This window comes from Macaca nemestrina, chromosome 12 (assembly GCF_043159975.1).
Source record: "Macaca nemestrina isolate mMacNem1 chromosome 12, mMacNem.hap1, whole genome shotgun sequence".
Lineage (NCBI taxonomy): Eukaryota > Metazoa > Chordata > Mammalia > Primates > Cercopithecidae > Macaca > Macaca nemestrina.
This window is the reverse complement of record NC_092136.1, coordinates 78,051,874-78,078,541: the sequence shown is the minus strand read 5'-3', so window position 1 is coordinate 78,078,541 and position 26,668 is coordinate 78,051,874. Positions and strand designations below refer to the sequence as shown.

The 26,668-nt window shown below is 42.6% G+C and overlaps 1 protein-coding gene across 24 annotated transcripts in view; it reads left to right on the top strand.

Annotated features, from left to right (window-relative positions):
- The window catches only part of LOC105468948 (teneurin transmembrane protein 4), a 3,228,145-nt gene that overhangs the window by 3,024,288 nt on the left and 177,189 nt on the right, over nt 1–26,668 (top strand). For all 24 annotated transcript variants that reach the window (XM_071075888.1, XM_071075902.1, XM_071075903.1 and 21 more), the window contains one exon: nt 2,754–2,964. In XM_071075888.1, the coding sequence (XP_070931989.1) occupies nt 2,754–2,964 (211 nt within the window). The remainder of the gene's footprint in view (nt 1–2,753; nt 2,965–26,668) is intronic.

The following is a 26,668-nucleotide window of genomic DNA, read 5'->3' as shown; positions in this document are numbered from 1 at the left end:
CTTCTCTCATCTCGTCGAAGTCATTCTCCGTCAAGCTTTGATCCGTTGCTGGCGATGAGCTGCACTCCTTTGCCGGGGGAGATGCACTCTTATTTTTTGAATTTCCAGCTTTTCTGCCCTGCTTTTTCCCCATCTTTGTGGTTTTATCTGCCTCTGGTCTTTGATGATGGTGACGTACTGATGGGGTTTTGGTGTAGGTGTCCTTCCTGTTTGATAGTTTTCCTTCTAACAGTCAGGACCCTCAGCTGTAGGTCTGTTGGAGATTGCTTGAGGTCCACTCCAGACCCTGTTTGCCTGGGTGTCAGCAGCAGAGGCTGCAGAAGATAGAATATTGCTGAACAGCGAGTGTACCTGTCTGATTCTTGCTTTGGAAGCTTCCTCTCAGGGGTGTACTCCACCCTGTGAGGTGTGGGGTGTCAGACTGCCCCTAGTGGGGGATGTCTCCCAGTTAGGCTACTCAGGGGTCAGGGACCCACTTGAGCAGGGAGTCTGTCCCTTCTCAGATCTCAACCTCCGTGTTGGGAGATCCACTGCTCTCTTCAAAGCTGTCAGACAGAGTCGTTTGCGTCTGCAGAGGTTTCTGCTGCTTTTGTAGTTATCTGTGCCCTGTCCCCAGAGGTGGAGTCTACAGAAACAGGCAGGTTTCCTTGAGCTGCTGTGAGCTCCACCCAGTTCGAGCTTCCCAGCAGCTTTGTTTACCTACTTAAGCCTCAGCAATGGCGGGCTCCCCTCCCCCAGCCTGGCTGCTGCCTTGCCGGTAGGTCACAGACTGCTGTGCTAGCAATGAGGGAGGCTCCGTGGGCGTGGGACCCTCCCGGCCAGGTGTGGGATATTATCTCCAGGTGTGCCTGTTTGCTTAAAGCGCAGTATTGGGGTGGGAGTTACCCGATTTTCCAGGTGTTGTGTGTCTCAGTTCCCCTGGCTAGGAAAAGGGATTCCCTTCCCCCTTGCGCTTCCCAGGTGAGGCGATGCCTCGCCCTGCTTCAGCTCTCGCTGGTCGGGCTGCAGCAGCTGACCAGCACCGATTGTCCGGCACACCCTAGTGAGATGAACCCAGTACCTCAGTTGAAAATGCAGAAATCACCGGTCTTCTGTGTCGCTCGCGCTGGGAGTTGGAGACTGGAGCTGTTCCTATTCGGCCATCTTGCTCCGCCCCCCCCCCCCCTCAAATCTTAACCCAAAGTTAGGAAGCCCAATCCGGAGCCTTAAGCCTGAAGGGACGTTTATATATTTTATAGCCCATTCATCATGTACTCCCTCTGAGACCCACCCTTTCAGATGAGTAAGGTTATATCACGGGCTTTTTAGGAGGAAGGAATTCTAGAAAATCTCTTAACAGCCTTTCTGCTATTACCTAGTCTCCTAAGTTAAATTATCCAGGAAGTGTGATCTGGAGAAAAAAGCATGCAGTTTAGAATCAGACAGATTTGGGTTTGAATCCTCTTGTTATCAGCATTATAACCTTGGCTCCATCACTTAGCCTCTCAGAGCAAGTTTCCTCATCTATCAGATGGTGATAACAATACCCACTAGGCAGGGCTGTTGTGAAGAATAAAGAATAACATTTATAAGGCAGCTAGTGCAGGACCTGGCTCAGAATAAACGTTTCTTCCCTAGTCTTTCTCATTCCTTCTCTCCTTCAGGGTTACACATTGACTCAGACACATGCACACCAGAAACACTGAAAAAACCTTGTCCAGGATGACTGACATATTATCAATCGTGATTAATATACAACAGACACTTGTGCAAGGTCCTGCCAGCTCTGGAACTGGAGTAATGTAAATCATAGGCATCCATCGGGCATTCCCAGGCCAAATGCAGTCTTCCTAGCCCTGCTAGTTATTTAAGATTTTTAGTTAAAAGACGGTATGTTTGCTAAAGAAGGAATCACAGAAGAGCCTTAAGCCCCTATTGACTGCAGACTGGTATGCTAGTCCTGGCCTCATATCTCCAGACAGTTTTTCACGAAATTGAATAAATATCTTTTTTGGTTTTTAAAGCTAGCTAGCTTGCTAGATAACTACTCAATTTGCTTGCTAGTAGGCCAGTAGGACTTAACCACCTACTTGTTGTTAACACAGTGTAACTGACTTTTCTGGAGTCTCATATGAGCAGTCTCTGACCAATTGGCAATTGTATTTGACACAGCATGTAATTATTGATAGAATTTTGAGCTAATCCAGTTTAGTTCCCCTAAATTTGCTCCCTAAAACTAGAGCATTCAGAAAGAACCATTGACCAAAGGAAAATAGACATAGATCAAATTTTCATTTGCACATGACTGATGTTCCAATCACATCCAATGCTCCAATCCCAGTCCTAGCCACCTGCCTCTGCTCCCCTCCACCACCCCCTGAGATTGTTGTCATGACTTGCATGGAGTTCAACCAATTGTAAAGTGGCTGGGTTTCTAACCACACACCCGGCATTGAAAAAAAGCATGTCCTGGTACAGACTCAGCCATGGGAAGACTCACTACCGGTACAAAAAGAACTAAAATAAAATGAGAGTAAAAAATAATCCTCTAATTATGCCTCACTCACAGGAGAACTGGGAGAATATCACCATGAAAAAATGGGATCTGGGGAAGGGTTGAGTTGGTTGATCAACCTTCCTGCACCCTTAGCCTCTTTGGGCCCTTTTTGCCTCTCTTTGTGTTTCCCAATGTCCTCTCCAGGAGAAGCCCCGGGAAGGACACTGGTGCGTGGTGGAACAGACCCACTGCTAACTGTGCTTGCTTTGTCTTTCAGTTTGACTTTGTGGAGCTGCTGGATGGCAGGAGGCTCCTAACCCAGGAGGCGCGGAGCCTGGAGGGGACCCCACGCCAGTCTCGGGGAGCTGTGCCCCCCTCCAGCCATGAGACAGGCTTCATCCAGTATTTGGATTCAGGAATCTGGCACCTGGCTTTTTACAATGACGGAAAGGAGTCAGAAGTGGTTTCCTTTCTCACCACTGCCATTGGTAAGGGAGCCACACTCTCTGGAGGCTGTGGGATATTGTCTCTTTGGGTGGGAGGCCGCATGGAGATTCTGGGACTGACACTGACAAGGGGATGTCCGAGCTGTGGATGGCCCTGGAGCTTGGCAGGAGACCCTCCTGACTAGGCCTGCTGCACAAGGAATCGCCCACCCTTCTGAACTGGCACCTGAGCCCAGGGCTGTCGCCCACTGCTTGTCTCCTGCTGTCGGTGGTTGGTGTGCAGTGCATTTCAAGATGGGGGTGGAATTGTGAGACCCGAGTCCTGGACAAGCCACACACATGCAACATCTCTTCTTGGCACTTCTCTCCCACGTATTTGTCTTTAGAGTCTCACTTGGTTCACCTCACTGTTTGTGGTTTGGGTTTTGTTTTGGTTTTCATTCTTTTTTGTTTTGGAGCCAACAACCCCTGGCCAATGAGAAAAGATACAGGCTTGAAGAGAGAGTAAGAACAGTAGTGCAAAAGGCTGGATGAACCATGCCATCAGTCAGACTGGGGTTTTGTTGAGAATAGAGATGTCCTAATCTCTGACAAAGAATGGGCCCTTATGTGCTAAATGAGTGCTTAACACCTTCACTGTCCCTTGCAGTGGAAGAGGGCCTCAGCTTCCAGTTCACCCTGAGACCCTGGGCCAGCGCAGAAGCCTGTGGGTTTCTGGGAAGCCTGGTACCCTATTTAAAGAGTTTCTCTTCTTTACTGACACATTGCACAGGATGTGTCCGCCTCTTAGACTGCCCTAGTGTGCTGGAGGACGTGATGGTCTTGGCGGTTCGGGTCAGAAAACATCTTTTTTCTGAGTTTATATTAGAAGCACTATGACATAGCCTGGAGACAAAAATTCCCTACAGGAAAATAAAAGTTATGGAAGAATATAACTGCATTAAACAGAACAGCTGGGAAGGGGGTTTCTGCTTAATGAACAGTTCTACGTGGTCTAGAGTTCACCTGAAAACTCTCTGTCTCAGTCATTGGCTAGGAGTCTCTCTGACATGGAAAAATGGAGTCTGATAAAAATGTGTGAATCCAGGTTAGATGTGGTGGCTCATACCTATAATCTCAGCACTTTGGGAGGCAGAACCAGGAGGATTGCTTGAGGCCAGGAGTTCAAGACCTGCCTGGGCAACATAGCAAGATCCTCATTTCTATAAAATAATAATAATAATAAAATTATCCAGGTGTGATGGTGCATGCCTGTGGTCCCAGCTGCTCAGGAGACTGAGGTGGGAGGATTCCTTGAGCCCAGGAGATTGAGGTTGCAGTGAGCTGTGATCATACTACTGCATTCCAGCCTGGGTGACAGACTGAGACACTGTCTCAAACAAAACCCAAAAAAATCTCTGAATCTGGTACTAGGTTTCCAAAACTCTTACAAGACCCTGGTTCTTACTTTTTATTTTTTAGACCAGGTCTCACTCTATTACCTGGACTGGGATGCAGTATCTCAATCAGGGCTCACTGCAACCTTGAACTCCTGGGCTCAAGTGATCCTCCTGCCTCGGCCTCCCAAATAGCTGGGACCACAGGCACACACCACCATGCCCAGCTAATTTTTGTATGTTTTGTAGAGATGAGGTTTCACCACATTGCCTAGGCTGGTCTCAAACTCTTGGGCTCAAGTGAGCCGCCCACTTTGACTTTCCCAAATGCTGAGGTTACAGGCATGAACCACCATACCCAGCCCCTGGTTCTTACTTTTAAACAGGAGTCATTTTCAGGCCATTTCCCACTTACTTGAAATTTTACCCTTTGTGTTGAGACAGAAAGTATCTTCCCATTAAATACAGGGTGTGGCTAAAAAGCTTCTGCTCTAAATACAGGCTCAATATTTTACCCTCTTGGCAAAATGAAGGAGGTAGAGGCTTTCAGGCAACTAGCTCTGATGTAGAAATTACCACCTTGTACAGTCCTTGTTTTAGAGATATCTGTCTGAGCCGCTGGACTCTGAGTGCCTAGAGGACAGGGCTTTGCCAGGATCTTATCTGCCTCCTGGCATCCAGCCCAGTGGGGTGCAGTGTCACGCAGTGAATGAGGGGACAAGCTCCCCTGGCAGGATTGGCGCCAGCGACTGTCAGGCAGTTGTGGTACTGTTGGTTTCCTGCCCGGATACCTTCTTGTGAACTGTGGCAGGGATTTTGCTCCATTTTCAGTCTCCAGCACAAACTTGGGTTTTGACCTTACACAAATCACTTGGGGTTCCCAACTTTTAGTTTTTCAGGATTCTGGTATTTGAGGCTGCAGCTCAGAGTCACTGGTGACATTAAGGCTAACAGTATAGCCCGTTCCCTGTCATCAGAGGCCCCAGTCTGGCCGTCATCCTGTTAGGCTGTCACTTGGCAGAGTTTGGGAGGCTACAGGCCCTGATTCTTTTTCCTCTCCAGATAGGATGGCGACAGTTTAGGGACATGATCATCAAGTCGTGGTGGTGCCCGAGTTACAGCTTCATGGTCTCGTGGCCTGATTTCCCTTAAGCATGGTTTACAAAGAAGCATAGAGTAGTACTTGTTCAAAACTAAGGACTTTTACAATCAGAATTCCTTATTTTTAATAACTTAGCATAAATATGAAAGGATATTAATACAAACCCCAGAAGAAAACCACTTTTAATTAGGATACACATCATAGAGGAATAAACCATAGGCACAGTGTGGCATCTTTTCCAACCCTTGACTTGTCAGAGCTTGCTAACCTGTCTTGTCATAATTAGGGAGATGGTCTTGCTTTTCCCTCTGGTTCTGCTATTCTCACCTAAATGTGGACACCTGTCTTCACTTCCTCTTAACCCTGTAATGTATTTTAGGGCCACTAGGTCATACTATGCTTCTCAGACTTAAGTGAACCACCTGAAAGTCTTGATAAAATGCAAATTCTGCTTCAGCAGATCTGGGTGGGACCTTAGATTCAGCATTTCCAACCTCACCCAGTGATACCGAGGCTGCTGTGGACCACATTTTGAGTGGCAAGGAGTTAGATACAGTACTTTACAGATGTTTCTCAAACACTGTAGAATAAAATAATCACCTGGGACGCCAGGGGAAAATTCACATTCCTGGGCCTTTTCTCCAGAAAATATGACTCAGTAGGCCTGCAGTAAAGCCCAGGGGATCCTGATTCCGGTGTTCTGTCAAGGAAGCTTTGAAGACAGATGCCTTACCAGAACTATTTTCCATTCCTTCCTTCCCCACTGTCGCATGTTAGCTCTGCGACCAGAGACAGTTATGCCACCTCTCTAAGCCTCATTCTTCTTGTCTGGAAAATGGAACAATAGTACTTTGCAGTCCCTATTGTGAAGATTAAACAGAGAAATAGAAAGTGCTTAGCGCAGGCTCTGGGCTACCACAAGCACTCAATAAATGGAAGCTGTTTTAATACTCTCTCCCATCCTCTTTCTCCTTCCACCTTTCTCTTGCTGCCTTTCTGACCTGTCTCCCTCCCTTCAAGCTACAGTAATGGTTTAATGAATACGGTTTTTTTCTCTAATATAAAAACAGACTGATTCTGATGTTGCTATTAATCCCTCTTTCCCCAAGAGTCCCTGGCATTGAGTCTCAGCTGTCTGTGATCATTACCTCTGAGCTATGAGTTGTAATTTGTCTTGGCAGGTTAATTAAAAGTTTAGGTCTTGTTTTAGTGAAGTCATTATGGTCCCAATATATAATTGTAACTCTCGGGTTTGCTTAACACACAAATTGGAATCCAACCCTTCCTTCATTATATGTCAAAATGCGGATCTAGAATTTAAGAAGATCTGAGATGTCAGAATCCAGAGTATTTATGTCTGTTTGTAATTAAGTAACAGGAGAAATAATTGTGTTTCACAAATGGCTATGTTGTGTACGTTTTTGCTTTTCCCTCCATTTAATGCAATCCAGCTGAGGATTTTCAGTGACATGAGTTTAACTTTTGCCTTTAAAAAATCTAAAAGCACTTTACAAACTGTACACACAAATATATACACACAGAGACCTGATGTTGACAGAGCTCCCGGTGAACTAGATGCATTTACACACACACACACACACACACACACACACACACAGAGCACTGAAACCAAGCAAGTTTTAGAACAAAACGTGGAAGCTTTTTTCAGAAACAACAGGCTTTCCCTGCAGGTGGAGATCCAGAATCCGAGCCTACTGACTCTGGTCCTGGCCGGGCTGAGGTGGGTTGCCTTGCTGACCCCAGATGTTGAACGAAGGAGGAGAATGTGTATCACTAGCTGAACTGTAATTCACTCATTGCAGTTTGCAAAGCGTTTTCACATACATTCTTTAAGGCTTGCAGTAATTCCATGAGATGATTATTCTTATTTTTATTATCACCTCCCTATTGCAGATGAGTAAATTAAGGTTCAGGGTTGTTAAAAGAAAAGTTAGGACATGAATTTGCATCTGTCTGACTCCAAAGCTTATGATCCTCCTCCTTGAGCAATTTGCCTTCTTCCCAGTATCAAAACTGCCATTTTTGGTATCACTTACTTCTGTTTTCCATCTGTTCATTCATTCACTCAGCAAATATTTACAGAACACCTATTGTGTGTTGAGGACCATGTTTAACTCTCTTTTTTATGTTATCTAGTCCTCACAAGAAGTTTAGACAATAGATATGTTGACCTCAACTTTACAGATGAAGAAATCAAGGCTCAGAAAACTTGGTTGACTAGCCCAAAGTTAAGGTCAAAGCTAGGATGAAACTTGGTCTCCATATCCCACACTGTCCGCACAACACCATAATCTCTTACTATTTTTCACTGTTACTATTAAATATTTTTTCCATTTGTATTATATGGAATGTAATTTCCCCCTTGTTAACTTGCCTTCAATTATTAATAACCATATGACATCAACGCAAGAAGTTTTCTTGAGAAGTCATTAAGAAGACCATGAGGAAAATCTCACATCTAAAATTTTAAAAGTAAAAATACCTTTGTATGTATTGCTTGCAACCCAAGACCTAACAAGTTCGTATTGTACTGCTTTCATTCTTCAGATAGCATCCTATCTTTTCATTCTGGCTGATGCTGAAGCATAGAGGACAGATCAGCCTGACATTGTGGCAATGTGAGCCAGGCTGGAACATAACAGAGGTGCCCTGCAGTGGATTTAGAAACCTAGAGAAAAGAAATGAGAACTGCTGTTAGAAAATGTAGAGACTGTGAATTTTTATGAGAAACTTGCTCTGGCCTCCCTGGTACTCACTGAAAAGAAGAGTCATTTTGTTCATGTCCAGGCAGTTACTATAAATCAGTCTGTTCTTTATATCCAGGGATTAGAAGCAGATTTAGTTTCTTTCTTCCCTCTATTCCTCCTTCTCTCCTTCCTCTTTGCTTTCCATTATCCAACAAGTATTGCATCCTTGTTCTTACCCAAGCTGAGGCTACAGGGAAGGTATGACATGGCTTCTGGCAAAAGTAGCTCATAGTCCAGATTAAGGGAGATGAAAGATTTATATAGTAAATAGCTCTAAGCCAAGGAAAAGAGTAAGAATGGTCTCTCCTGGAGTCATGGATCAAAGTCCCACGAGGGTCGAAGGAAGGTGAGGACTTGTCTAGCTGGATGGGTCAGGGAGAGCTTTCTGGATGAAGTGACATTTAATTTGGACCTTAAAGAATGGGTGAAATTTTTACATTTAAAAAAGGAAAATGGGAGGGCAAGTGTTAAGGAAATTATTCCAGATAGTAGGTACTACCAGCATGAGTAAAGTTCGGTAGGCCGAAAAGTAAGAGCTGGCTATAAGAAGCCAGCAGTTCTGTTTGACTAGAGCACAGAATGCCTTAAAGGAGAGAAATGAGTTATCAAGGAGAGCCTTAAATGCCACGCTAAGCAAAATGTTTATTATTTAAGTATTAGGCACTATGGCAGGCTTTTGAGCAAGGGAATAAAATGATTAGAGCTAAAAGTTCTATCTGATGAGACCTGGAATGAGAGCTCGTGAATTTATGTGGTCAAGGGAGGTTACTGGGAGTGAACTTAGTGACGTCAGAAGGATAAAGAAAAGGAGGGAGGGAAAGAGGGTGTAAGGAAGGACAAAGAACTTGTTCAGTGATGCTAGCTAGTGATTTGCTTTCCCTACAATCCGTTCCTCTTTTTCTCTAGGTATGCTTCGATACTTCACCTAAATTCACCCAAATTCCCATCTTCCAAGGGTCACCAAAATTGGGTCCTTCATGATTTTCCAAAGACCACTGGACTGTGTTATTTCTTTGTTTCCATTACTTTGATTAGGTATTTGCCTCTGAGTGCATTTACAAAGATCTGGAGAGAAAAATCTCTGACATTATATACCATAATTTGTGTAAAAACCTGCACTACTTAAATGAAGAAACTAAGAAAAATGATTGAGGAGTGATTTTTGGTTTTTAATAAGTCCCTTCACCTCTCCTTATATCCCCTTCCTCTGAATTATAAGATATAAATACAGCAATGAAGAATTGAGGTCTCTTGGTAATAAATTAACCTTCTTGTAAATGACATTGGCAACACTTTGTGAAATTTCTAATGGAAACACTTCTTTGGAAAAGCACCCTGTGAATTTACCTCTCCCTGATATGGTGATTTATATGGAGCAATCTGGTATAAGTGGAATGAAATTGTAGGCCAAGGGAGCTCAAGTCAGCACACTGGAGACAGACTGTGGCCAAAATTCTGTTGAGTGAAAGAGAGCTAGGAGTATCAGAGCACTACATCTGCAGACTCGGAGACTAGCCCTGCCAGTAAATGTCTCTGCTCACTGAAGGGCAGGGCTCCCCACTGTCCCCACCCCCAGCATCTCTGCTGCCCTTGGGATCTTTTTTTTTTTAATTTCTTTCTTTATTTTATTATTATTATTATTATACTTTAAGTTCTAGGGTACATGTGCACAACATGCAGGTTTGTTACATATGTATACCTGTGCCATGTTGGTGTGCTGCACCCATCAACTCGTCAGCACCCATCAACTCGTCATTTACATCAGGTATAACTCCCAATGCCATCCCTCCCCCCTCCCCCCTCCCCATAATAGGCCCCGGTGTGTGATGTTCCCCTTCCCAAGTCCAGGTGATCTCATTGTTCAGTTCCCACCTATGAGTGAGAACATGCGGTGTTTGGTTTTCTGTTCTTGTGATAGTTTGCTAAGAATGATGGTTTCCAGCTGCATCCATGTCCCTACAAAGGACACAAAGTCATCCTTTTTTATAATGCATAGTATTCCATGGTGTATATGTGCCACATTTTCTTAATCCAGTCTGTCACTGATGGACATTTGGGTTGATTCCAAGTCTTTGCTATTGTGAATAGTGCCGCAATAAACATTCGTGCGCGTGTGTCTTTATAGCAGCATGATTTATAATCTTTTGGGTAAATACCCAGTAATGGGATGGCTGGGTCATATGGTACTTCTAGTTCTAGATCCTTGAGGAACCGCCACACTGTTTTCCACAATGGTTGAACTAGTTTACAGTCCCACCAACAGTGTAAAAGTGTTCTGCCATTGCTGAACCTTCTGAATCTTTACCTGGAATTGCAAGGGCAGGTAAGAAGAAGAAGTAGCCCAAGGACCATGCAGCAACCAAGCAATAAAGGCTTGTCTCTCTGTGGGAAATACTTAGCAAGGCAATAGTGTACAGATAACCAAAATCCCCAGTAGAGTAGCATTTAAGTGGAGTTTTGATGTTCTCATGCAGACTTTTTGTCTAGAAGATGGGCTGCTGTTTTTATGCTTGCTACCTCATGGTCATAAAATGGTAGGTATAATTCTGGGCTCATGTCTGCATGTGAGGCAGGAAAAATAAAAAAAAGATAAGGAAGCAGGAAAGCAGAATTTTCCCTAAAACATTCAGCTTCCATTTCTTTGGCAGAGCTGTGTCACTTGGACACTCAGAGCTATAAGGAAGTCTGAGGAAGGGGATATTTTTAGCTTGCCACATTGGTACTCTCAACAAAATTAGGGTTCTCTCAGGGAGAAGGGAAATGAATATGGGGTAGGCACATAGCAGTGTCTGCCACAGACTTCATCAAGTCTGTTTGGTTCAACAAAGACCAACTAAAACCTCCCCCTTACCATGTGCCAGACCCTTGTCTGGCACATGGGCATCGGTATAGCCAGGAGGCAGACATGGTACTTGACCTTGAGGTTTTTCATGGGCTAGTAGGTTAGGGTAAGCGAAGCTGAGAAGAAGGAGAAGCTGCCCATGTAATTGAGGAGGAAGGAAAATGGCTTGGTTCAGTCTCTTTGTATCATCCAGGAACTATGATGTTTTCCATTATGCCTCAAAGCACCTTGCATGATACTTTAAGGGGGACAGACAGCAGGAGCAAGTCCAGAGTGGTAGACTCAGGTTGCAGACAGACCTAGACACTGCATCTGTTCATTTGTTCTTTATTCAACCCGTGTTTACTCATTGCCTTTCATGTGCCAGTTCTGAGCAGGCATGCACTGTCACTGGTATATAAAATAGTCATGCTTTCTGCCTCCATGGTGTTCATAGACAGGTTTGAGGCAGTTTGAGATGGATTCTCAAGTTTAAAGACAATCATCAAATATATATACACATATGTAAAGATAAATAAGGACAAGTGGTAAACACACGTCCTGATAAAGAAATCCAGAGAAACACATAGAAGCCTAATTCAGAAATTGAGGCTCAGAGATCTAATGCTAATTGCCAAGATCTCATAAATAGGAAATAGCAGAGGTAGGTTAACAATTCAAAGCACACATTCTTACTCTTACATCTCAGTGACCAGGTCTAAATCCAAGTTTCTGGAGTGGTGACACCCATGTGTGTCCTTATACCCTTTCATAGAGAGTCAAAAAGACAGATGGGGCCTTAGAGACCATGGCACTCACACCTCCTAGACTCACAATGGGCCGGCCACATGCCTGCTGTCCACTCATCTGACTTGTTTATAGAACATCTCTAACCTGGCACTCACTCCTACTGCAGGAACCCCTGCTCCCACCCTCCATTCAGATGGAGCTTCTGATGGAAGATATTTTATCAGTAATGGTTTAATTTTTACAACTGATGATTAAATTTTTATTTTCTTTTAGCTCTTTTTTTTTTTTTCTATCAGTTGCTAAAGGCAGTTGCTCATTCCCATTTGCCAGCTGGCTTTTCCACTGACAGAACGGCAGCTTTGAGAGGGTTCTCACATAGTGGTATTATTTTTTCTTTCCCTTTACAGCACCACTGATATGTGGGACATAATTAAATGTGAGGCCGCCTGTTCGGTAACACCCTCTTAGGAATAACCTAGCTGCAATTAACATGTGAATCTCTGCTGGAATTGGCACTGGTGGTCGATAGTTGAGGTTGTTGGAGGCAGGAGTACAGTTGGGGGTAGAGCTGACCAGATAGATGGTGTGGTCCAAGGAAAGGATAAAGACTTTGGAGTCAACCCAGCCTGGGTTTAGATTTGGGCTCTACTAGTTATGAGCTGTGGGGTTTTGGATAAGTCTTACCCTCACCAAACTCATCTATCCTTGGGAATCAAACTTACTTTAGAGAATCTGACAATGATGTGAAAGCATAGGATTCATGGTAGGTACTCAGTGTGTTTCTAAATGTGTCAAGTATTCAGCATTTGCTGAACATCTGCTTTGCTAAGTGCTGGAGGTTACACAGTGAATAAAACAGAAGTTTTGCCCTCAAAGAGCCTACAATCAATTGGGAGAACCAACCCTTTCATAAATACTTCCAGTATAATGTGGCCTGGGCCAACAAAGGGGTCCGTGGGAGCTCCATGGGAGCAGAGAGAAGGGCTGCTACCTCTGCCAGGCATGTAGAAGGAGCTTGTGAGGCAAAAAGGACGTATTTTGAGAAGAGTGTTTAGTGAGCTGGAAAGCAGTGTACAAATATTATTAGCAACTTGGGGACAGAGCAGAAGTGGGAATCCAGAAAGAAAAATACAAGAAAAGAGTCACCCTAAAAAGAAGAAATAAAGGAGTGTGTTAGTCTGCTAGGGCTGCCATAACAAAATACCACAAACTGAGTAGTTTAAAACAGAAGTTTATTTCTCACAGTTCTGAACACTACACATCCAAAATCCAGGTACTGGCAGGGTTGGTTTCTGGTGAGGCCTCTCTTCCTGGCTGGCAACGGTCACCTTCTCACTTTGTCCTCGTCCTCATGTGGGCTTTTCTCTGTGTATGTATGGAGGGAAAGAGATCTCTGGTGTCTTTTCCTCCTTTTTTTTTTTCTTTGGACGAAGTCTCGCTCTGTTGCCAGGCTGGAGTGCAGTGGCGCAATCTCAGCTCACTGCAACCTCCACCTCCCTGGTTCAAGCCATTCTCCTGCCTCAACTTCCTGAGTAGCCGGGATTACAGGCACACGCCATCACAACCAGCTAATTTTTGTATTTTTAGTAGAGATGGTTTTTTAGTTTTTATTTTTAGTAGAGAGTTAGCCAGGATGGTCTCAATCTCCTGAACTTGTGATCCATCCACCTTGGCCTCCCAAAGTGCTAGGATGACAGGCATGAGCCACCGCGTCTGGCCTTTTCATTTATTTATTTATTTGTTTGTTTGTTTGTTTATTTTTTTTATGGTAAGATTCTTTTTTATTATTATTATTATACTTTAAGTTCTAGGGTACATGTGCACAACATGCAGGTTTGTTACATATGTATACATGTGCCATGTTGGTGTGCTGCACCCATTAACTCCTCATTTACATTAGGTATATCTCCTAATGCTATCCCTCTCCCCTCCCCCCTCCCCACAATAGGAACCGGTGTGTGATGTTCACCTTCCTGTGTCCAAGTGATCTCATTGTTCAATTCCCACCTACGAGTGAGAACATGCGGTATTTGGTTTTCTGTTCTTGTGAAAGTTTGCTGAGAATGATGGTTTCCAGCTGCATCCATGTCCCTACAAAGGACACAAACTCATCCTTTTTTATGGTTGCATAGTATTCCATGGTGTATATGTGCCACATTTTCTTAATCCAGTCTGTCACTGATGGACATTTGGATTGATCCCAAGTCTTTGCTATTGTGAATAGTGCCGCAATAAACATACGTGTGCGTGTGTCTTTATAGCAGCATGACTTATAATCCTTTGGGTATATCCCCAGTAGTGGGATGGCTGGGTCATATGGTACTTCTAGTTCTAGATCCTTGAGGAATCGCCATACTGTTTTCCATAATGGTTGAACTAGTTTACAATCCCACCAACAGTGTAAAAGTGTTCCTATTTCTCCACATCTTCTCCAGCACCTGTTGCTTCCTGATTTTTTTAATGATTGCCATTCTAACTGGTGTGAGATGGTATCTCATTGTGGTTTTGATTTGCATTTCTCTGATGGCGAGTAATGATGAGCATTTTTTCATATGTCTGTTGGCTGTATGAATGTCTTCTTTTCAGAAGTGTCTGTTCATATCCTTTGCCCACTTTTTGATGGGGTTGTTTGTTTTTTTCTTGTAAATTTGATTGAGTTCTTTACAGGTTCTGGATATTAGCCCTTTGTCGGATGAGTAGATTGCAAAAATGTTCTCCCATTCTGTAGGTTGCCTATTCAATCTGATGGTAGTTTCTTTTGCTCTGCAGAAGCTCTTTAGTTTAATTAGATCCCATTTGTCAATTTTGGCTTTTGTTGCCGTTGCTTTTGGTGTTTTAGACACAAAGTCCTTGCCCATGCCTATGTCCTGAATGGTATTACCTAGGTTTTCTTCTAGGGTTTTTATGGTTTTAGGTCTAACATTTAAGTCTGTAATCCATCTTGAATTAATTTTCATATAAGGAGTAAGGAAAGGATCCAGTTTCAGCTTTCTACTTATGGCTAGCCAATTTTCCCAGCACCATTTATTAAATAGGGAATCCTTTTCCCATTTCTTGTTTTTGTCAGGTTTGTCAAAGATCAGATGGCTGTAGATGTGTGGTATTATTTCTGAGGACTCTGTTCTGTTCCATTGGTCTACATCTCTGTTTTGGTACCAGTACCATGCTGTTTTGGTTACTGTAGCCTTGTAGTATAGTTTGAAGTCAGGTAGTGTGATGCCTCTAGCTTTATTCTTTTTGCTTAGGATTGTCTTGGCATTGTGGGCTCTTTTTTGGTTCCATATGAACTTTAAAGCAGTTTTTTTCCAATTCTGCAAAGAAAGTCATTGGTCGCTTAATGGGGATGGCATTGAATCTACAAATTACCTTGGGCAGTGTGGCCATTTTCACAATATTGATTCTCCCTATCCATGAGCATGGTATGTTCTTCCATTTGTTTGTGTCCTCTTTTATTTCACTGTTCCTCTTTTTATAAAGACATAAGTCCTATCAGATTAGGGCCCTACCATTGTGAACCTCACTTAACCTTTGTTAGCTCCATATAGGCCCTATCTCCAAATACAGTCACTTTGGGGGCTAGGCTTCAACATACGGATTTGGTAGGGGGACACAGTTAATAACAAGGAGGACTTGAGAAGACCATAAGATAGTAGCAGTCTCTGCTCAACCACACAGATGAACTGGCTGGAAAGGATCATTATTGGTGTTTCAAAGATGAGGAAACAGTCTATTACCAGTGGCTGACACAGCAACATAAAGCCAAGTGTTTGAATCCAATCCCAGGAACTTCCCCTGAAGCCTGGCTGCCTGACAAGACTGTGAATTTGGAAGACCCCCATCAGAGGGTCAGTGAACCCCTAGCAAGAAGGTCAGACATCACTGATGTTCTTCCCTGCAAGCTAGAAACTTCTGTTATGGGCATGAATTTCTTACGGGCAGCTTTGAGGGAATGAAGGCACAGTTACCCTTTCAAGGCACTGCCAGGTACCTGGCTGAGGAAGGCTCTTTCTGTCCTCAGGACTTTATGCATCCCAAGCCTGCTAGATTCCATCTTTCTTTGCCAGTACTCCTGTAACTCAAAAGTGGAAATGTGAGTTCCAGAACATTCGAAGGCACTAACTGCTATTTGTTCTTATAAATTTGGCTTTCTTCAGAGTTCATAAGGAACTTCTCCAATGTCCCATTCTAGTTTCGGTGCTTTTCAGTCTTTACAAACTGTTCTCTGGAACTACTTGGCAAAATTAATACTTTTGGCTACTGTTTATTCAATGCATACTGTGTCTTAAGTATTATCTTAGATATTTAACATAAACTATTTATTGTTTGTTTGGTTTTGTTTTTTAGTGACAGGGTCTTGCTTTGTCACCCAGGCTGGAGTCCAGTGGCACAATCATAGCTCACTGCAGCTTTGAACTCCTGGCCTCAAACAATCCTTCTACCTCAGCTACCAAAATAGCTAGGACTGCAAATATGTGCCACCACACCTGACTAAATTTTGTTAAATTATTTTTTTGTAGAGGTAGGATCTCTCTATGTTTATTTTTATTTATTTATTTATTTATTTATTTTGAGACAGAGTCTCATTCTTGTCTTCCAGGCTGGAGTGCAGTGGTGCAATCTCAGTTCACTGCAACCTCTGCCTCCTGGGTTCAAGCAATTCTCTTGCCTCAGCCTCCCGAGTAGCTGGGATTACAGGTGCCCACCATCATGCCTAGCTAATTTTTAATTTTTAGTAGAGAAGGGATTTTACCATGTTGGCCAGGCTAGTCTTGAATTCCTGACCTCAAGTGATCCACCTGCCTTGGCCTCCCAAAGTGCAGGGATTATAGGTGTGAGCTACTATGCCTGGCCTCTCTATGTTGCCCCAACTGGTTTTGAACTCCTGGCCTCAAGTGATCCTCCCATCTCAGCCTCCCAAAGTGCTAGGATTACAGGCATGAGCATCACACCTGGCCTACATAAACTATTTCAAACTTTTACAATAGGCATATGAAGTAAATATTTTCTGCCCACCCCCGCATAGGAAAATGAAGCTTAGAATATTTAAATGACTAGGCAGAAGTTAAATACCCAATTATTGAAGGGGCTAGAGTTTGAATCCAGTTCTATCTGACCCTAATATCTACATGTTTCTCGTCATGCCCTCTCTCACGTATGCCCTTGTTGTGTGAGTGCCTGGTATGTCCAGGAGACTGGAAGTAGGAGGAGTAAGTACATGAGAGGGTGATACCCAGAGGAGAGCCTGGAAAATGAGGTCCAGGCCAGCCTAGGACAGGCTTTGTCCCTGTTGGCTAGCCAGCTTGGAAGTCTGGTTTTGAAAGCAGTGGGGAGTACAGGATAGTTTTTAAGTGAAGATGTAGCATGAATTGGGTCTTGTGTAGACATCTTTGGCTGACAGTGACATATACAAATGAGACAGGGAGACCAATTGGAAGACTGTTTCTGTAGCTAGTGGGATTAGATGAGAGAAGAGAACCTACACTAAAGCAAATGCCACTGCTTTTGTATAAAAGAGGGAAGACATTCCAGGACATTATAGGCTGGTTTTATTGACTACTTGAATTTTACCTGTAAGGGATAGGCACTGAGTTTCGAACTTGGAGACAAGATGGATGGTGATATCACTAAGTACATTAGGAAATAAGGAGGGGAAGTGAGTTGTTGAGCTGCTAAGAGAACTTCCCAGTGGAAGTTAGTTGTTGGCAGTTACTAATAAGAAGATGGATAGGTAGGTCTTGACGTGGGGATAGCTCTGAATTTGAGACAGAGACCTGGTGGACAGCATGAGTGTGGGTGTGACAAAGGAGCAGGTGGAGGTTAGAGTACCTAAGGAGATGTACCAACCGAGAAGCAAGGAGTCAAGGATGGAGCCCCAATGTTCAGAAGACAGACAGGGGAAAAAGTAGAGAAAACTTAGAAAGATGATTACAAAGCAGCTGCTGGCATTGGTCATTAGGAGGTCGCTGGCACCCTCGGTGGGAGCAGCTTCCGCCCATTGGTGCAGGCAGAAGCAGGGTCACCACGAGTTCAGGAGTGAATGAGAGGCATAGAGTGGAAACAGTTCTTTCTAGACAGAGCAGGGAAGGAGACAGATGGGAGTAACCTGAGGAGGAGGTAGGTTCAAGTAAAGGTTTATGTAAGGTGGGGAAGCCTTGGACGTGCTGTCAGCTATGGGAAAGAAGCCAGGGGTGAAGACTGGAGGCCCAGGAGAGAGGGGAGATGATTAATGGAAGAAGGTGGGAGGCATGGAACGGAGGGCCGAGGCAGAAGGAGGAGCCTAGGAAAGGAGGAGACACACCTCTTCCCGTGGGATGGGGAGAGGGCAAGGAAGATGAGATCAACCTTGAAGGTGGAGGGGAGTGGGATACAGGGTAGGATTCACGCTGATCTCAGGGTGAGCAGTGCTTTCCAGAAATGGATTGCCTTACAGAGTAAGCCACTTATGGCCTGAATTGTGTGTGTTCCCTTCTGTGTAAAGGCAGTCTAAAGGTGGCACTAAATAAAATAGTGTGCATTATAACAATAAAGAGAGGCAGTGTGGCTTAGTGGTTAGAGAATGGATTTGAAGCCAGGTGGCTGGTTGAATACAGTCTCTGCCACTTAATAGCAGTGGGACTTTGGGCAAGACAGGTAACCCATCAGTGCCTCAGTTTCCTAATCTAAAAAATGACAATATTAGTACCCAACTCATGAAGGTAATTATGAAGTTAAAATGAGTTAATATTTGTAAAATATGGAGAACAGTGCCTGGCATGTAATAGGTGCTATACATGTGTTCGCTATTGTTATTGGCAGTAATATGCACTAACATTTTTGAGGGTTTACAGAGTCCCAGGAGCATGCTAAGTGTTATACCTGCATTACCTAACTTAAAGTTTGTAATAGACCTGGGAAAGCAGGAACAACCTTATTTTCTTTGTAGAGATGATGAAACAAGGTTCCGAGAAAGTAACAAACTTGCCCAGTCACACGTTGAGTAAGAACAGAGCCAGGATTTGAATCTAGGCCAGTCTGCCTGAAGAATCATGCTCTATCTATACTGGCTTTCATTCCTGGGCCCCTCCCAAGTCAGTACTCAGTTCCTTAGTACCCCTACGTTTCCTTTCCTACTACACTGGGAAGACAGTTCAGACTGAGGATGCTGCAGGGTGTGAGCTTTGTCATTCCCTGACACTTCGCTGGGCGGAAGAGTATATACCAAGAATCTCTATTTGGGGAAAGAGCTCCTTTACAATCAAGCAAAGATTTAGTGATGGCAAATTTTAGGGAGGTTAGGGCTGGTTTCTTTTTTTTTTTTTTTTTTTTGAGGCACTCTGTCGCCAGTGCTGTGGCCGGATCTCAGCTCACTGCAAGCTCCGCCTCCCGGGTTCCCGCCATTCTCCTGCCTCAGCCTCCCGAGTAGCTGGGACTACAGGCGCCCGCCACCTCGTAGGGCTGGTTTCTTGCTGCTTAAACAGAGCAGAAGACTTTCTGTTGAAATGCCAGCACAATGAGTGTTATATGAAGGGTTATAACAAATTGTAAGCCAGAAACCTCTGAGCATCTGGTTTTAGTTTGAGTAGCTGCTTGTTCATGCCTTTATCTAAGCAATGCTCATGTTCTGGGCTAAAAGAAGCTCAGTTTGTTTCATTCCTGGTTCATATTACATGTCAGCCTGATTTTTTTTATTTTCATTTGTGTCATAGGCCAAGAGAGTCCAGTCAGGGGTGCAAGGAATGGACTGTATAATTTTGAGAAAGTGAGAAAAAGCCCTGTGAACTAAAGCAGAAGGCTAATGTGATGTTTTTCACAAATAGAGTTTGAGTTTTCTCAAGCCTACAAATGCAAGCTATTCCTTGGAAAGCTTACATTTGGGAGATTGTACCACCATTATCTCTTTCTTTTAAGTGATGGGGGAAGAAAGTGAAATCTGTTGAGCTTTTCTTAGGTGCCAAATACTACACGAAGCACAATTTATTTGTGTTAACTTATTTTAATTCTCATAACCAACTCATGCAGTCAGAATTACTATCTCCATTTTCCAGATTAGGCAGAGAGTTGTGTTCAAGGCAGGGCAGAGGCAGAGCTAGGGACCCCAGCAGGCGTATCTGGTTCACATGTATTTTGCAAGCCCCCGACACTTTTGAATGCACTGTGCCCTGTGCTGAGATCTGTCTTTTGTGTTCACTAAGTAACAGAATCACCTCTGAGGATAATACTAAGTCATAGAAATACTGAAAATGAAAGACAAAAAAAGAAACAGCATCCTAAGAACATCAGCTTTTAGTCAAAAGTCAATATTATGGTTCCTGGTTAAATGTTAGAAAAATTATCTTTAAAATCACTAATAAAATAAGGTGCACTGATTAGTTAGCATTGTTTTAGAAGCTTTGTCCAAGATAACATATGACATAGAAACAAGAAGCTGAGGCAAAGTCATCGTTATTTGTGAAGGGTATGTTTTTATTCCTAGAGAAACAAAAACATTAATTGAAAAACTGTTTTACTTAATAGGAATTCAGAACTTGTAACTGGGGTACAAGATAGCTTTTCAAAAGTCAATAGATTTCCCATATACCTGCAACAACCACTTATGAAATATAATGAAAAATGTCCCAGTCAAAAAAAATCAATAAAAATTAAAGTATCATCTTAATGAGGACTATATGTGACCTGTGTGACAAAAACTGCAAAATTTTATTGAGAGCTATAAAACAGGACATGAATATGTCAATTTCTAAGTTTAATGGAATGTCAAACAGAATTCTAAAGGCAAGTGAAGAGATTTGATTGTGTGGCTAAAGACTTCATCTGGAATAATAAACAGATGAAAGTATGGAAGAAATTACAGGAAGAATCATGAAAGGGTACTCATCTTTAAATATCTTAATATATCATAAATCCTTAATAAAAGAGAATAGGAGTCAAGCAGATTAATGAAGTAAATTTGCCTACAAATATTACCAGTTACATGTAAAAATTTATTATTTGAAAAATGAAGAACTACAAATTAATGGAGAAGAGAAGGCTGGATCAATAAATGTTTTTGCAATAACTTGGAAAAGCAACTGTAACCCGAGTCTGCACAGTGGCATTCAGTGAGATGGATGCAGTTGATAAGACACAGAGTTTTAGCCCGCAGTGTTGGATGACTCTCATAACATTGGATGACTCTCCATAAAACTACAGGTTTATGGCTTCCCTTAAAAAATTAGAAGACCCAAATTCCTGTGGGAACAAGTCCCTGCCCCCTTTGGATGGAACCCACACTCTGTAATTCACCCATTTCCACCTCCTCTGTTTTTCTTATGTGTACCTGGCCTGCTTTACTCCTTTAACTTACCTGCCTGGTCCCTAGAGGAATTTTCATTTTCAACCTCTGATTCAGACTTCACCTCATACCATATGCCAAAATAAATTTCAGATGGATTAAAGAGGTAAATATTTAAAAGTCAAGCTAAAAGAGGGTAAAACCCAATATTCACATATCTCTGGGTTGAAGAGGACTTATAAGCACTAAAGTCACTGAAGAAACCACAAAGAAAAAGATTGACAGATGTTTAGATAAATATGTAAAATTTCCACATCTTATAAAACTTACCAAATAAGAAAAATCATAGAGTAAGAAAATACATGCAGTAAACAGGAGTGACTGAGAGTTAATATGTATATTACATTAAAGCTCAGATGCTGTGGGAGGAAAAAAAGCATTATGATCTTATAGGTAATGGCTAAAGCTTATGTGTAGAAAAGCTTTCAAAAATGTATAGTATACAATAAACATACATGAAATATGTTTAACTACACTAATAATTGAAGCAGTACAAGTTAAAATAATGGTGTATCTTTTTTTTAACCTAATAAGTTAGAATCCTTCAAGTTAATATCCAATCCCATTGAGGCTGCAGTGGAACTATACCAATATATATTACTAGTTGCATCATAAATCAGTACAACCCTTTGGGAAAGCAATTTGGCATTTTGTATTAAACCATAAAAATGCTCAGCTTCTGAGAGTATCTCTTAAAGAAATAAAGCAGTACCTAGGAAAAGCTGCACACTTATCACAGCATTGTTTAAAATTGTGGCAATTTGGAAACAATCCAAATGTCTAATTATAAGAAAGCATATAATAAAATGTAGCATATCTACTTAATATTACATAGTCATTAAAAATTATTATAAAAGTCTGAACTATGGGAAAATGCTTATAATTTTCAGTCCAAGAAAAAGAAAACAGAAGTTATGTTTACAATATAAACACCTGTATTAATAACAAGGTAATTTGCCTAATCCACATATTTAGAGGTAGAGTTTGAACTGGAATTCAAGTCTTTCAACTCCGAGACCACTGCTTTTTCCACCTGCCCACTTCCTTCCCTGGAAGCCAAGGCACCGTTTACAGGGTATGGCCAGGAGCGGGTTTGTCAGGCTGACCATAGAAGTCCAGTGGATCTTCCAAGCTGAGCCTAATGTGGTACTTCAAAGATTCTGATGGGCATGTGAAAATGTATTAGTTTATTTTCATGCTGCTCATAAAGACATACCTGAGACTGGGTAATTTATAAAGAAAAGAGGTTTAATGGACTGACAGTTCCACATGGCTGGGGAGGTCTCACAATCATGATAGAAGGCGAACGGCACATCTTACCTGGTGGCACACAAGAGAGAATGAGAATCAAGGCAAAGGGGAAACCCCTTATAAACCATCAGATCTCATGAGGCTTATTCACAACCATGAGAACAGCATGGGGGAAATGTCCCCATGGTTCAGTTGTCTCCCACCGGGTCCCTCCCACAACATATAGGAATTATGGAAGCTACAATTCAAGATGAGATTTGGGTGGGGACACAGCCAAACCATGTCAGAAAGCCAAGATTTTTGTCAACCCTATAACCTCTAAGAGTTTCCTCCTCTCCCCATTTAGCTCAAGTGATAAAATGAACAAATGTAGGCCCAGAAAAGGATCTGAATCGAACAAAAGTCTTCCTGCCAGTGTAATTACTTAAACGCCCCAGGTGATATGGGCACATGTATGTTTTGTCAGCTCTGTTACATGCCTGTATGAGTATAAATATTTTAAATATTTCCAATGTTGTTTGCTTTTATTGTTTAAGAAATTGCATTGAGTTAAAACCATTAGCCATGAAGGCCCACCATGTTTCTAAACCGGTTTTGCTTGAGAGGAAAGAAGAGACCCCAGATGGTCTCTAGATCTTGAATGCCTTGTGTTAGAGAATACAGAGAAGGCTTACTGAGAAAGAAAGCATATTTTAAAGAATCCTGAGATTTGAAAACTCAAGCCTGCTGTTCTGTTTCCTACATCCCCATCCCCAAAACAGACAAGAACTTTCTGTGTAACAGACTTTACCATTACAGTAATAATCCCTTATATTGTGTAAGAGTTTAGCTTACTGAACACAATGACATACAATTTTTTCTTTCTTCCTTTTTTCGATCCACACAACCTACTGAATAGGATGGTAGGATTATTATCCCAACTTAATAGACACAACAAGCTGAGTTTCAGGAAAATTAAGGCTCTTTTCTGAAAGGTTTTTTTTTTTTTTTTTTTTTTTGGAGACAGACTCTCATTCTTATTGCCCAGGCTGGAGTGCAACAGCGCAATCTCGGCTGACTGCAAACTCCGCCTCCCAGGTTCAAGCGATTCTCCTGCCCCAGCCTCCCAAGTAGCTGGGATTATAGGCATGTGCCACCACACCCGGCTAATTTTTTGTAGAGACAGAGTTTCACCATGTTGGTGAGGCTATTCTCAAACTCCTGACCTCAGGTGACCCACCCCCCTCAGCCTCCCAAAGTGCTGGGATTACAGCCATGAGCCACCGCACTGCGCCCAGCCCTGAAAGACTTTTTCACTGGTCCAAGATCACACAGCAAGTACAGAGACAAGCCCAGATTTAAATGCACTTCTCTTGTTTCATTCATTCACGTATTTTTGCAAATGTGTTTATTCGGTATGTGTTTCTTTTGCACCTTCTATGTGCCTTGCACTCTGCTCAGGCTGTGGCTGCTGTTGTGAACAAGCAGACAGGGACTCTGCCCTAGTGGATCTTGAAGTCTATCCAGAAAGACGTTGATCAGTAATGTGACTGTGATGAGCTACAGAGGAAAAGTATGGGGCATAGGAGTGCACCAACAAGGAATGCTAACCTAATTGGAGTAGGGGTCAGGGAAGGTTTATGTTAAGTACAGGACATCCACATCTAAGCTGAGACCTCAAAAAATTGAATAGAGAGAGCTAGGTGAGAAAGGGAGATCGGTTTAAAACAGAGGCTTGAGGATCACCAACATTTTATAGTTAGAGGAAGAGCCAGAAAAGGAGGATGAGGACTAGGGCCTACGTTGGTAGGATTATTGGAAAGCGTGCTGGGGTTTTTTTGTTTGTTTGTTTGATTTTTGTTTGTTTGTTTATTTTTTTGAGACGGAGTCTTGCTCTGTCACCAGGCTGGAGTGCAGTGGTGCATTCTTGGCTCACTGCAACCTCTGCCTCCCTGGTTCAAGTGATTCTCCTGCCTCAGCCTCCCGAGTAGCTGGGACTACAGGTGTGCACCACCATGAGCAGTTAATTGTTGTATTTTTAGTAGAGACGGGGTTTCACCATGTTGGCCAGGATGGTCTCGATCTCTTGTCCTCGTGATCTGCCCACCTTGGCCTCTCAACGTGCTGGGATTACAGGGATAAGCCACTATGCTCGGCCAGTATGCTGTTTTTAAAGCTGAGGGAAAAGAGAGCTTCAGCAAAGAGGAGCTAGAGAATCATGTCAAATGCTGCTGAGAGGAGTTTGTGGTTGACTGTTACATGCATCTCCCCTCTGGAGTCCCACTATAATGAGAGTAGTGATTTAAAGCAAGCAAGGAGTAAACCCACAAGGACAAACAGAATAAGAGACAAGAGTCAGCAAGAGATGCCAGCAGACTTTCGAAAAAGAGAATGGATGGAGTTAGCAGTGTTGAGATGCGGAATGCTGAGCCCCTGCTGATGGAGGTATCAATTAGAAGCAGAGTCACAGAAAACCGCCAGGTACAGCAAAGGCAGGGGTGAGGCACAGAGCGGGAAACAGGTGGATTCAGAGTCTATGTGATGTGAAAGCAGCAGCAATGAAACCCTTAGGTTTCGTCCCTCATCTCACATGGACAAGTGACTCCCCTCTCCCACCCTAGCAGAGGATCGGAGGCTTGTTCCATAGAGATATCAGCAAGGAGCTTCCAGATTCAGGGAAGGGAGAGTCACCATACCAAAAACAGAGGAAATAAGTATCAACTGAATTTTGAAAATGACATTCTAGACCCCGTTTTTGACAGCCAAATGTATCATGTCTCCTCTGTAAGGAAGGAGATTAGAAAAAGAAATCGGCGGGAGGGTGGGGGGACCAAAAGACTCTGGTAGTGCCTTCTGTGGCTCCTCCACAAAATGCCTGGGTCCCCACTCCATCATCCTACGATGACAGTCAGTAGTTGACACAGAGCTTTTTGGCATCTCACTCTTAAATATGAACAGAGGATCATCGGACATCTGAGGAAACCTTCCAGCAAGTAAGGAAAGACCAAGACAATTAGGAAAACAAAAGAACTCAAAGGAAACAAAATAATGTAGGAGAAGAACACTTCAAAGAGAAAAAAAACTATAACCTGTCAAGATATGAAAGAAAATATATTACTGTCAGTGTAAAACAAGAACATATACACAAAAGGGAATAGATTAGAGGAAAGGAGAGCGCTCTTGGACATTAAAAATAGGAAAGTTAAAATTCCCATAAATGAGTTGAAAGATAAATGGAAGGGGAGGTGTGCTAAAAATAAACAGAATAAAATAGGTAAGAAAACTAAAGAATCAGTTCAGCTAGTCCAAAATCTGACAAATAGGAATAGAGAAATAATACAAGCACATTTCCCATAGCTGAGGGACATGGGATTATGAATTGCAAGTGACCAACCCAGTTAACTTTTTCAAAGTCACTCATCTTCCTGAAAGCTCACAAAAAGGGAAGAGATTACGTGCAAAGAGTTAGGAAGCAGATGCCAATAGACATCACTAGAGAAAAGCCTGAAGGTGAGAAAAGCCTTAAGACTTCTGAGGGGAAAGTATTCCCAATTTAAAATTCTATACCCAAATTATCAATCAAGTGTAAGAGTAAAAGAAAGATAATGTCAGCCACATAAGGCCTTAAAATCATACCCCCCATTCACCTTTTCTCAGACAGCTGCTGGAAAATGCACTCTGCTGAAATGGTAAAGTAAGGCAAAAAAGGGGGTCCAGGAAGCAAAAGGTTCAATAAAGGAGGAGGTGATAAGAAGTCACAAATGATGGATGCTTAGCAGGCCTAGAAAAAAATCTGACCAGACTGTGGCCAGGCAGAGGGCTCCAGCAGCAAGGGCTCCAGCAGCAAGGGCTCCGGGCAAATGACAGCTGTGGGTCAGATAAATGACCTGGTGTGTTTGACCATGCGGGAAAGTCTATTTCAGAGGGATTTTATAGTTCTGTTGGATAATTTGGGTGGCGGTATTAATGGAAACATAGGAAATTAAGCAAAAAAATGATGCCTTTCCATTAGATTCTACTGGTCAGAAGTGGTAAATAATGTAGTGGACAGTAGTAGTAGACAACATCACATGACAATCAAAAATTGCTGTATAAGCACATTATTTAGATATGTTGAAGTGAATTCTGGAAGAAATAGCAAAGGAGTTGAGAGAATGGCACTCAGGTGTGCGGGTAAAGAAGAAGACTGATATTTTTTATTGTAAACTTTCATAGTACTCTTTGACTTTTTAAACTGTTTACATATATTATTTTGATGTAGGGGGGAAACATTTTAATGCTCAGAGGTCAAGAAAGTAAGGATATTGAAGAATGTGCATTGGAGGCAGTGGTAGGAACTCTAGGAGACCTGTGGGGTTTCTTCTACATCTTCTCACTTAGCACCGTGCA